At 37.9% G+C, this 13,172-nt stretch overlaps 3 protein-coding genes across 4 annotated transcripts in view; 1 reads left to right on the forward strand and 2 right to left on the reverse strand.

The window, feature by feature from the left end:
* The window catches only part of LOC127878369 (sodium-dependent proline transporter-like), a 40,711-nt gene extending 36,777 nt beyond the window's left edge, over positions 1 to 3,934 (forward strand). For both annotated transcript variants that reach the window (XM_052424897.1, XM_052424905.1), the window contains exons 15-17: positions 815 to 988; positions 1,902 to 2,072; positions 2,961 to 3,934. In XM_052424897.1, coding sequence (XP_052280857.1) covers positions 815 to 988; positions 1,902 to 2,072; positions 2,961 to 3,101 — 486 coding nt within the window. In that variant the 3' untranslated portion in view covers positions 3,102 to 3,934. The remainder of the gene's footprint in view (positions 1 to 814; positions 989 to 1,901; positions 2,073 to 2,960) is intronic.
* Positions 3,935 to 7,064: 3,130 nt separating this feature from the next.
* On the reverse strand, positions 7,065 to 10,814 carry LOC127867140 (uncharacterized). The gene is made up of 6 exons (XM_052408182.1): positions 10,607 to 10,814; positions 10,180 to 10,323; positions 9,059 to 9,259; positions 8,277 to 8,605; positions 7,745 to 7,919; positions 7,065 to 7,505 (listed from the first exon to the last, which is right to left on the reverse strand). Exons 1-6 carry the CDS (start codon positions 10,743 to 10,745, stop codon positions 7,144 to 7,146), a joined length of 1,350 nt encoding a protein of 449 aa, XP_052264142.1. The 5' UTR covers positions 10,746 to 10,814; the 3' UTR covers positions 7,065 to 7,143.
* A 17-nt stretch (positions 10,815 to 10,831) lies between these two features.
* On the reverse strand, positions 10,832 to 12,956 carry LOC127870592 (E3 ubiquitin-protein ligase TRIM56-like). The gene is made up of 3 exons (XM_052413112.1): positions 12,409 to 12,956; positions 11,638 to 11,895; positions 10,832 to 10,844 (listed from the first exon to the last, which is right to left on the reverse strand). Exons 1-3 carry the CDS (start codon positions 12,954 to 12,956, stop codon positions 10,832 to 10,834), a joined length of 819 nt encoding a protein of 272 aa, XP_052269072.1.
* Between the last annotated feature and the right edge of the window lie 216 nt (positions 12,957 to 13,172).

A 13,172-nucleotide genomic window follows, 5' to 3' on the forward strand; every position in this document is an offset into this window, starting at 1 on the left:
GTAGTTGCCCATAAATGAGCTTGTCCGGGCCATAACTTTGTTATTTATTGTGAGACTTAAAAAATATTTGGCACATTTGTTCACCATCAGTGGACGTTGTGTCATGCAAAAGAATTACGTCGATATCTCCAAGGTCAAGGTCACACTTTCAGTTCAAAGGTAAAAAATGGCCATAAATGAGCTTGTCCGGGCCATACCTATGTCGTTCATTGTGAGATTTTAAAATCATTTGGCACATGTGTTAACCATCATTGGACGGTGTGTCATGCGAAAGAATTACGTTGATATCTGCAACGTCAAGGTCACACATTGAGTTCAATGGTCAAAAATGGCAATAAATGATCTTGTCCGGGCCATAACTATGTCATTCATTGTGAGATTTTAAAATTACTTGGTACATTTGTTCACAATCATTAGACGGTGTGTCATGCGAAAGAATTACGTCGATATCTCCAAGGTCAAGGTCACACTTGGAGTTCAAAAGTAAAAAATGGCCATAAATTAGCTTGTCCGGGCCATATCTATGTCATTCATTGTGAGATTTTAAAATGATTCTGTACATTAATTTTGTTCACAGTCATTGGACGGCGTGTCATGCGAAAGAATTCAAGAGTTCAAACGTCAAAATGGCCGTAAATGATAATGGCATAATGATTCTTAAAAATCGCCATAAATTAGCTTCTCTTATTTGTGAAGACAGCATGCAAAATATTCTGTGTCAATGCAGCATGTGGGGGTATACGTCAGGTCTGTGACAAAGCTCTAGTTATTGTTTGATTTCTCTACATCATCATTGATAGCTGCTATGTTTCAGTTCATCTTCGTGTTCACCTTCGTTGACTACCAAGCCTCCACGTACGGGGACTACCGGTTTCCGGGCTGGGCGGACGCCATCGGGTGGCTCATGGCTGTGTTCGTCATAAGTCCCATCTTCATTACAATCTTCTATAAAATATGGAAAGAGGACGACGAAGACTCATTTATAAAGGTGGGTCTTACTTTTACTTCTATGAAGCGTTAACATTAACTTGTAGGAAATTGTTTTCCAAACTTGGAACGCATATATTTTCCAGCAGTTGTATCTTGCATATACAGATTTATCACATGTATGCTATACCCTGTTTCCCACGTAATACTTGTAACCATTACATATTTTTTTTATAGTACACATGTGTAAAACAACATTTTAAGCGTTTTCATTGGCTTAGTTTTCGTTTATTGACCAATCGCATTTTGTTATTTTGCTGAAATGACGTTGCAACGTAAAATGATGTCACGAAATGTAAACAGCATTAACCATTATGTTTGCGTAAATATTTATTTAATTTGCTCATTTAAAAGCATGTGATAAAAAATATCTGACACTCATTGTCATATCATACCATATTTTATTAAACTCGTCCAGGAAATTCGTTAGTAAGCTCGCCAAAGGCTCGCTTACTAACAACATTCCTGAACTCGTTTAATAAAATATGGTATGATATGACAACTCGTGCCAGATCCTATAGATCTATGTATGTTCACATTTTGTTACTCGCTCTAGTGTGTCTTTAATTTAAACGTTTTAATATATTGTTAAGAAGTTTAATTGAAATATTTTGACATACAAGAAAAGTGTACAGATTTACACATTATATTTCAATGAATATGTAATTAATGTATAGTATTTTTTTTATAGAAATGAGTACATCTTTTTTTCTAGAAAATAAAAGCGGCAATCTCGAGCAGATGTAGCGATCAGTTACTAGTTAAACGCGGCCATATAAGGTATTTAAGAAACGCCACTTGTCAAAATACGTACATGTACATATCCAAAACATGGACGTAATGAAAGTCTCATTCACACAGACACAATACTATACATGTATATATATAACATTAATGTTTGTAACCTTTTACAGAAAGTGAAGACGCTGATGATGCCTACGCGGGAGTGGGGCCCGTATCTCGTGAAGCACCGGAAGTTGATAGAGGACGAGGGGTACGTGGCGGGCTTCGTCGTGGACCCCTACGCCGAGAAAGAAGCGAACGAGGGGTCCTCCCAAAGACATTTCACACTGTCCAGCCTATCGGTAAGAGCTGCTTGTGCTTTAACCCATTTATGCCTAGTGGACTCTCCCATCCTTCTAAATTGGATCAATTAATTTCTAAAATTAGGGATGTCTAGTATATTTATTTCTAAATTTATAATATTTCTTACAGAAATTCCTTTAAGCAAACAGCGCAGACCCTGATGAGACGCCGCATCATGCGGCGTCTCATCTGGGTCTACGCTGTTTGCCAAGGCCTTTTTTCTAGACGCTAGGCATAAAAAGGTTAAAGTTGTGTAGGTCGTGCATGTTTGCCTGATATATAAACCACGTTATGCTTAAAAGTGGCTTCATGCATGTGCGTAAAGTGTCGTCCCAAATTAGCATGTGCAGTCCGCGTTGGCTAATCAGGGACGACGATTTCCGCCTAAACTGGATTTTCGCTGATGAGAGGTTTTCTCTAAACAAAAATATCAGAAAAGCGGGAAATTTCGTCCCTGGTTAGCCTGTGCGAACTGCACAGGCTAATCTCGGACGACACTTTACGCACGTGCATTAAGCCCAGTTTTTTTTCAAAGCGCGGCTTATATTTATTTTCTGTGTTCTTTTATTTTTATTTTTGTATTATTTATATAGAACACACGATAAATAAGATAGCAATACAAAATAAATGCCAATACGCCTTATCATAAAGTCGTCTCTACAAACCACACACAATTTTTGTAGAAATGCATTTATTCAATGTAAGCAACCAATAGCATTTATTTTAAACCAATAAGGTTGGAGCATTGATTCATGTACTTAATCAGATCAAAGTCATAGAATGAAATTAAAACAAGTATCACATTACGCTTTAATGTGGGCGACCTATTAGGATGGGCTAAATACGCGATAACGATGTTCCTTAAACTAAAATGATTTTATTTGTAGATCAACTCGACTATATCCCGCGGTACCAGCAAAGGCTCATTGTCTTCCATAGCCCGTCCTAACCGGAACGGCACCGGCAAATACGGCAATGGTTCAGTTGCATCTCAACCGTCTATTAAGTCTATAGAATCTAATGTTTAGGTGTTCATGTTATTATTCATTATACATATGTTCTTATTTATCATACATCAAACGTGATCATGACCGCTTTATCATGAACGACACGACTCTTATTTATCCTTATGTTAGTCCTGACCTTTTTATGAACTTTTGTAAATACATGAAAATACACGTATTATGTATTTTTTAACATTCCTTTGTACATAACATATTTTTTTATACGTGCAATTCCTTTGTAACCCATGTTAACATACATAGATCAAGATCAAATAGAGCCATTCCCATCCGACTTATAACTGTACATATTGAGACGTGTATACAAGTGTTTCTGTTTACGAAAATAGCTATGTTCTTATTTCCGATTTCGAATATATGAAATATTCTAGAAGTATTCATTTTGTCTTTACCATGCACAGGAATGATACCATTATAATAAATGATGATGGATATTTTTTTACATGTAGTTCTTTCTGTCAAACCAGGTCAAACACTACTTTCAGTATTATTGCTTTATACATTTATAAGTACCGGTATATCTCACACCATATCTAACTGGAATGTTTTAACCGTGTGCCATAGAGCACGGGTTTCCGACTGGACTCTGGCTCAATGAGCCTTCTGGATAAGTGTATTGCATGTTAGGTGATAACAGGGTAGTTCTCTCTGTAAAACCCGGTCAAACAAGCTAACAAGACTTGCATTTCTAATGTTTTACATGTAAGCATAAAATATGTATCATTAACAGTGCACCATAAGCGAACGTGCGAAAATATATCTTACACAAATCTTTGTTATGATTGTGTTTGATTGTGGAGGAAATTATGAATATTTTTATATTAAATTTTGAAACTTGTTGATGGTGTTTAATTTCGCTTGCTCCAGAACTTAATATCTGGGTAAGTTTCTTGAATAAATTCGCATAACAAGTAAGTGGTGTATCCCGTTTCCTTCACAATATAGTTGACCCCACGTTTACCAATTAAAAAAAGTACTTGTTGACAGGGATAGATTAAATCTGATGCAGTTGAGTTGGTTTTTCTTATGCTAAATATTTAAAATCACTACTAAGCTAAAGTTTAAGAATTTTGGTAGTGATGGAGCCTGGTCGATCTGCCCTTCATATGGGTGTGTTTTGTCTCCGTTATTCGAAAAAAGATGGAGAACAATTGTTGAAAACCTTGATAAAAGTTCGTCTTGTATATGCCTTTTTGTAGTTTTATACATCGGAAAATGTTTGAAACCCATTTCATTTAAATCTCGTGAGAACGTCTCGCGTGCGTGTTTCCGTCCGTCCGTCCCAAATAATCGCTGGCTTCAATAAGCGCAGGCGTTCGTGACAGCGGACCACATAACTTAAAGGGGCATTTTCTTGTTTGGGTAAATTGACAAAATTGATAAAAGTTGTTTCAGATTCGCAAATTTTCGTTTTAGTTCTGATATTTGTGAGCAAACAGTAATACTGAACATTTAACATGCTCTAAAATAGCCATTATATGCATCTTTTGACGAATTAAAACCCCGAAAATTATACAGCGTTGCAACGCGAAACGAATTCATAATTTGGAGAGTTCTGTTGTCGTTATGTTTTGTGAAACTACGAGGATTGGTAATATGAAGTTTAAAATACACCTGTAATTGTATTCGGAAGGATGGCCGAGTGGTCTAAGTGGGAGATTTTTTACTCCAGGACTCCAGGGGCCAGTGGTTCGAGCCCTGCTGAGGGTTACCTTTTTTTCTTTTTTTTTAAATTTTATTCTTGATATTTTTACTGGAGCTTTTTATTTCCAATGTTAACATTTATTAATATAAAGCATTTAATGACAAACTTCAAAACATGCCAAAATCTGTGAAAGGACCCTTTAAACGATATAGTATCATATAAAACTCAAGGTTACGGTAGTCATTGCATTCCTTGAAATAATAATCGATTGCGCTTTTATATTGCTAGATGAAACATTTAAAAAGTATGCATAGAAAAATCCCCACCATTGTTAGCATATTACATAATAAAACATTACTAGTCATTTCCAGTATTTCTTGAAACAGGCCAGCGTACCTAAATGTAGACCATTTAAATAATAGTATTAAATTACGCACGTTCGTACAAATTTTGAAGAAAATCTGTCGTTAAAACATTTTTTTGAACGTCTTTAACATAATATTCATTGCGAGTCAATGCATGGGGCAGTTAAAGATTCTTACTCATTGTTACATATGCTATTCATATTCATGGGCCATCCTATCGGTGTTTTCCCACGACTTTTGTAGTGAATCACGCGTAAAGCGTTTGGTTTAAAAATTTCCATTCATTACAAAAGTTACCAAAAATAGACGCCTTATATTGTAACATTGCGATAGGGAAAACTCGAGCAAAGTCCACTTATGCGATACGTATTTGCCTCCCCTACTTATCGCGAAGCCCGTAAGTGATGAACGGCTCCAGATACTTTTGTTGTTAAGGTCGTAACTGGAGACAAAGCACTTTCCACAAACACTGACTGCTCTGCCGTGTGAAAACATATGATGAGTAAGGTTGAAACTGGAAACTCTTTCTACAAGTTTACGCTGAAACTGTGTGGCCGCTTTCCGGTGTGAATCCTCGAATGCTTAGTGAAACTGAAAACTAAATCCCTTTCGACATACACTGCAATTGTGTGACATACATATGATTAGTAAGGTGTGAACTGATTATCAATCTTTTAAAACACACGCTGGAACTATGCGGCCGCTCTCTCCTGTGAATGCACGTTTTATCAGGGAGGTCATAGCCGTGGAAAAAACATCTTTACATACGCTTCGGTGATACCGTCAATTTCTCTTGTGAATCATCATAGGCTAAGTCAGGTTTCTTGAACAAATACATATACATCTATTGTTTCCTATCCTGGACTTATGACCCATTTTACTTGTTTTTATTTTCCAATCACATTTCATTATATCCTGGCTAACTTGAGGAAGGTTTTTATTTGGAGGTGTCTGTTCCAATGTGAAAATATATCCCGGTTTACTTGTAGAAGGTTTTCATTTAGAGGTGAAATGCCTGTTCCACTGTGCAGATGTTTGTGTCTTTTGATCTCCTACATCTCTGGGAGTGCTTCCCCGCACACAGAACACGAGTATTAACCCACAGTAGTCTGGCGTTAGTCGAGCTGTTGACATCACTTGACCGTTACTGCGGGGTCCCAGGCATGTTTACATCAATTGTCAAATGTTATAGCAAAGATTAGGGGCAGTTTTGGTGCGACACTTGAGACATGGTCTGGCGGATCTAGGTAGTTTAACAAAGCATGTTTTCGGAGCACATTGTTGATAAATTTAAATATTCTTTTTGGAATACGAAAAATGTTTCGACTTACTTCCTAGACGTCTGCGTTTATTAGTGTAAGTCAAGCGAGCACATAAACATCTTGGAGACAAACACGTAGACGTTTGTTTGCTGTCGGGTTATTAAAATGGAATAATTTCCTGTTGGATTTTAATGAACATTTTTCTTGGATTGAAAACGTTATTTGTTGGGGCTTCTACTAGCCCTACTAATAAAAAATAACAATATATCCGTCTTGGTAGGAGTCGTCTTGACCCAAGCAATAGTAAGGTATAGATTAACCGATACAAAACAAAAACTGCCACAAAATGTTAGGACACACTAAATGGACACGTAGCTGTTTTTTTTTCCGCAAAGTTAACACACATATGAATAGTATGCTATTGAACAAGCGAATCTGTTGAAGATGAACGATGGAATAATGTTTTGATTGTGAATACTCATAGTTATAACTTGTTTTCTTGACTTTTTATTTCGGAAAGTCAACCTAAGTGATTTTGAGATGGAGCCTATAAGTCACAAGGGTGGCTTATTGAACGCTGGTCACATAATCGGATAAAAATGCTCTGCATTTTAAATCACGCGTGTACCAATATGACCAACACAATGAGTAAGCGATGCATACATATATTTATATAAATAATCAGTTTTCTTATTGTTCTTCTTATTGTTCTTTTTCTTCTTTTTGTTATTTTTCCTTTTCTTGTCCCTCTTCTTCTTCTTCATCATCTTATTATCCTATTTGTTTTCAATCGTGGAAGCGGTTCGTATAGTCGATGACGTCATTGTTCTATCTGCTGTTCCACTTACTGGTGTCCCTAGATATTCAGTTACATCAGACATTGTTCTTGAACCGTCAGTCGACGAAAATGTTGTTTCCACTTCATATTTGGAGTAGTCGTAGTAATTTTTGTCGCGTATAAAAATATCTTCTGCAAGGAATCTAGTTTCGTGCGCGAGTTTTGTGTATATTGCTGACGTCAAAGTGGCGATTTCAAATCGGTATTCCTTGTGGTGCTCTTGGACGGATCGGGGCATTTCGCTGAAACATTCCGGCGAACTAGAAGTAAGGATGGCCAAAACCTCTACACCAGACGGACCTGAAAGTTCATTTTCAAAAGCCAATGATTTAGAAATATAATGAACTAGCAACAAATATATCAGGCAAAGCATTTGTGGAACCTCAACGACTTATTAAATTGTCTGCCTTTGATGTACATTGGCCGTATTCCGATCAACGTAAGGTCCCATGAATTTTCAGTAATGCACAATGTTGAATTACACAAACACTTACAGTAATTTATACATGACATCAAAACTTAAGTTCATTATTTGTCACCTGTATTGCAGAACACGGGTGCGCCGTGCGCTCTGTACTCCATACAGCAATCTATGGCAACGCGCGTTGGGTCCTTCATCTCGTTGTAGTGCCACGTGACCAGACTCGCGTCTTTCCCTTTTACGTGCAGGCTACAGCGTTGCTTCCTCTCCTCGCGTTTCAGCCATCTTAGCGCCTGAGATAACGCATTTAGTTTAAATATGTCGTTGTCATTTCTGTAAATTCAGCAATAACGTTACTGGAAGTAATTCATGTATATGTTTATGAAAAATTCCACAAACGCCGCCTTGCAAGCCATCGCTAAAGGCAATACAACAAAGCAAACATTTAAGCTTTTTGAAACTGCTTTTAGTCCTGAAACTGGGTTATAACACAAAACTGATCTTAAATTATGTGATCGATTTTCATTGCATAAGAGACTAACTTTCCATTGAAGCATAAATCGTATTTTACGTATCATAAATTGCTCGTCGTTAAATGCATTTTTTCTTAAAAAAAATGTTACAGCCCGTGAAAGCAAAGGCTAAAGTACCTCATTCGCCCGCTCTGAAATCGGCTTCACCAGGTCGCACTGTATATCAAGGTGCTTACTCTGCGACTTCCCGTGCCCGTAACCAATGACAGCGACGTCCGTGACGTCTTGAGACGGCAGGTGCTTCCGGCTGAGGACCACCGGCGGAGGGAAAGATTCCGGTGAGTCGAGCACCTCCAGCACGGCCACGTTGAGGTCATCGTCCAGGTAACACACCTGGGAGTTCAGTCGAAACTTGATGCAGTCCGGCTTCAGTGGGGAGTCGAAGGTCAGATACACACCGGTGTCTTCTAGGACCGACCAATCAGAGTTACCTTTTCGATCCGGGTCTGTAAAACACAATTCAATAAGAATCTATCAACAAGTTAATTCATAACGTATGTCATGTATAATTTTCTCATCAAAGATCCATACATTTTCATTAAATCACTGTCAAGCATGTTCTTCATTTATCTTCATTTTTAAGCGAAAAACACCAACAACAATATTGCATTGGCACAGAAAGATTTTATACTAGCCAAAACTGCTCTGCCCCTAATACATCCGAGTTTCATGGTCATTATCGCAAACATATGTTTACCCCGCTAACTAAATCTGATCTGTCAATCTATGAAAACTGCTTTCATAACCCGACTTAATATTTTCTGCAGGAATTGGTCATCAATTATTTCCAAGACCATTTTCCCCCAACGCGCAAACCAAAGAAACACAGTATTTGGTACTAGTATAAAGCTTAGATCGGCTAATCTTGACCAAGAAAAGTTAGATCCTTTGCACCGTACCAACTATATCTCGCACCGCATGGGCCGTCGTCATGACGTAAGATGATCCCACGCGGAACGCTGTCCACGCCATGTTCTTACAGACGACAGCACCAACGGACCGGAACTGACCGCCCAGACGCTGGAACGTCTGCTCCGTCAACGTGTCATCCACGTGTTTCTTGCACACATGCAGAGGCTCCTGTTCGAGGCTAGGAACTACTGAAAGAAAAGTTAATGTAGCAAACGCTTTATATATTGCTTGTATTGCTTGTTTTGGCGTTCGTCATCCTTCAAGTGAAAACGTTAAATTTACAAGGATACTCTTTGACATCTTTAAACTAAGAGCACACTTAATACTTTTAAGGTGGCATATAAACAACGCATGAAGGTTGCGAACCAAAACGAAGAAAAGTAAAATAGTATACTCATTTACTCTCGAAAAACATCAGATCATGTATCGGAATAAGTCATCAAAACATAAACTCATTGTCAACTGACGCCCAGAGTATGGCCGGTTGCCTTTTTGCGTATTTTCAGTACCCGGGGTACTTGGTAGTAAACGCAAGAGTATGGTGGTACTTTTAAGTAGTACCTTACCGACAATGATCAATTTACGTTTACTGTTATGAAGAAATTTAAAGTGACGGAAGTAAAATTAAGTTGTTTTAAAGCAATCCTGATAATGGTGTTTTGCAGGGATTTCGAAAGTAGACAAAACATGACACACTATTTGTAATGACGATTAAAATGATGATGAATCGCATTCATGATTGAAATAACGGATATACAGTTGAAGGTCGTTCAGGACGCAAGTTCGTCGCCATCTGCGATGACAATTATGATAAAACAATATAAATGATATATGTTAGGATAATTCTTGCAAAGCTCGGAGAATAACGACCATAAATATAAGCGAATGTGTTAAGGAGACGATGATGGTGATGATGCTGACAACGCTGACGTTGACGACAACGATGATGAAAATGATGATGATGGTGATGATGCTACTGCTGCTGCTAATACTAATGATGATGGTGACGACGATAATGATGTTAATAATTATGTAATGACTATGATAATGATGAGGGTGTTGATAGTGATAAAAATCAATACGTGAGACAGTGATTACTAGTATGAACCTGTAAGTTTATGTACTTCCGGCAGAGTCTTGGTAAAAGGAATTTGCACAGCCCTGGCATCTTTTCCTAGTTTCTTGGTTGCCGGGTCCGCTTTGCGCTTCTCTATGTCTACAGTCTCGGAGGCACCCTTGGGTTTAAACGCGTCTTAAAAATGATTATATTTTTTCAAAAAGAACGTCTTTGTTTATCAATAAAAAATTGTTTTTCAATAGAAGAACACGTTCATGCTTGTTAAACTATACACTTTTTTATATTTCTAATTAAAAATATTAGCATCGACGGTACCAACTTAAATTACGGCATGTTAACTACAAAGCATTTTATATATTAAAAGAAAGAGGTAGAGAGTTTTTACGACTCTGAGCAACGGTGTTTGACAGTATAAATGTAACATGTAAAGCATGACAATGCGAGAACATACTCATACCAAAAGCAGCATTGCCAACAATTCGTTCGATTTCAGCGATGCTCTTATTGACGTCAGCCTTTAGCGTCTTCTCGTCAAGTAAAGTGACGTCATCAAATACTTCGACGTAACGCGTTAGGATATCCTCCACTTTGGCCATGGTGGCGTTGAAGACGTCGTGAGGTTGATGTTGCTTGTCGAACTCTAGCTTGCCTTTCAGGGCGTCTATGGCTTCTGTTTTCTGTTCTATGATTGTCGCCTGCAAAGAGACAGCAAGGCGTAAACATTGGTGACCACCTTCGAATAACCTTAAAACCACAAAAAAAAACTGTGTCGTGACATCACTTTATAGTCGAATAGGTTTTTAACATGCCCTTACTATATGTTGCATTTTGAGTCAGTAGTTGTCAAACAAACAATCAAAACGCTGATACCATTCAATGGCGAAAAATGTTACATGCACTTATTGTGATGGTATTGTTTCATCGTAGGAAACATATATTCAATTTATCTCGATTTTTTTTCGTTCAAGAAATTGATTCGTTCGCACCAAATAAGATGTCATATGTAATATCACAACCGCTATGCAGGTAAGAAATAGAGAATATTTGTTGGATTCGATGGAATATCGATTTTATTTCACGAGTGATCATATAAAATATGTATTTTTTATGATCACGAGTGAATTAAAATCGATATTCCATCGAATCAAACAAATTTTCTTTTTATTTAATGCTTTTTACACCGTTTATTTACATTGTAAAAGAGTTTAACTGGAGAATTTCGCTGGATTTATGACGTCATTTCATTTGTTTAAAACAGTGAAATACCCGTTTTATTTCACTGATAATTCTCTATAAACCATCGGAAAGCATAAAATAAACGTTTTTATTTAGCATGAGGCAAATTAGAAAAAAGAACATGCATAACGGCGCTTCCAATAATTGCAAAATTACGAAGGCTTAAATAGCAAACATAGTTGACAAATGCCATACAAGAACTTGTTTTGAACTAAAAAACATGACATCACCTGTGTGACGTAATTGCAGTACAGCTCCACCTGGCGTTGGCGGCAAAGCTCCAGTTTTTCCTGAATCCCGTCTATCTGCTCGATCATTTTCAGCAAGTGCTTTCCCTGGCTGCGTTCGTCGCGCTTCAGATTATTGATAACATTCAGCCTCGTTTCCGCCTTGATGATGTTTCCGGTGGCCTCCATGACGCGCTTTGTCACGCGACAGCCTCTGTGCACTACGCTCTCGCGGCACGAGTTGCAGAGGAACACTTTGTGGACCTCGCAGAAACACGTAAATCTGTGAAATTTTGAATTGTTTTTTCACTGCCGGAATATTTATGTAGTACAAGACAGAATATCGAACTGTATTTCATTAACCGAGGATTTAAATTATTAATGGAAACTTAGTCTATCGTTTCTGACGAATAACGAGAACACAAATACGAATAATGAGATCGCAGATAAATACACATAGATAAGAATGACGAGAACACAAAAGAATGGCGAGAACACACATTAGTTTAACGAGAACACGGATATATAAGTGTGCACAGATAAGTATAACGAGAACACTGATAGATAAGTGTGCACATATAAGTATAACGAGGACACCGATAGATAAGTGTGCACATATGAGTATAACGAGAACACAGATAGATAAGTGTGCACATATAAGTATAACGAGAACACATATAGATACGTGTGCACATATGAGTATAACGAACACAGATAGATAATTGTGCACAGATAAGTATAACAATAACACCGACGACAACACCAACAGTACGTATGATATTAACAGTAAACTTACCTTAGATTGTTATGTTGTTTGCAGTTAAACTTCGATATATTCGCAACAGGCGTGTTCTTCATCTCCTTCACGATATAGTCCACCATGTTGTGACCCCTGAACTGCGCGTTTTCTTTGTGGTCGCTAAGGCAACTCGGACACAGGTACTGTCGGCAGTCCACGCAGAACGCCGTCGCCGGCGTGATTTTCCAAGTCATCGAGCAAGGGCTACACATCTCTTCGACCACGAGTATCGCTTCCTTCATTTTATCCATGATCTGCTTTTTCGGGAACATTCGCAACCAGTCTTTGGAGACCTTGCCCAAAATGTGGCACGGTATTCGGACCTTGCATGTTGGACACATAAAGGTTCGCTCGAGTTTCTTCTGTTTCTCGTAACACTGCAGCAGAACGAAGATGCAGTCCTCGCAGAAGGAATGCATGCACGGTAACGTGCGAGGCTCCACGAGATCGCGATCACAAACCTTGCAGACATTTATTTCGTCTGATTGCGACGGACGCCGCCATTTTTCTGCCAACTTTTTTGTGGGCGCCCGTTTACTTTCCATATTAAAGTGGATTTACATTTTCATTTACCAAACAGGCGATTGCAACTTTAACGATTAAAAAATAAAGTTAATAGAACTGTTAACTTTAAATTACATGTCCACTTCAATACTTGTAAATGCATATAGTTTATAAATCTCACAGAAACACTTTCATTTTTTAAATGGCGTTACATTTCGGATTAATTTCAATGTTCGACAGTTGAATCTAATGAACCA

The sequence above is a fragment of the Dreissena polymorpha genome, chromosome 1 (genome assembly GCF_020536995.1).
Source record: "Dreissena polymorpha isolate Duluth1 chromosome 1, UMN_Dpol_1.0, whole genome shotgun sequence".
NCBI classification, from domain to species: Eukaryota; Metazoa; Mollusca; class Bivalvia; order Myida; family Dreissenidae; genus Dreissena; species Dreissena polymorpha.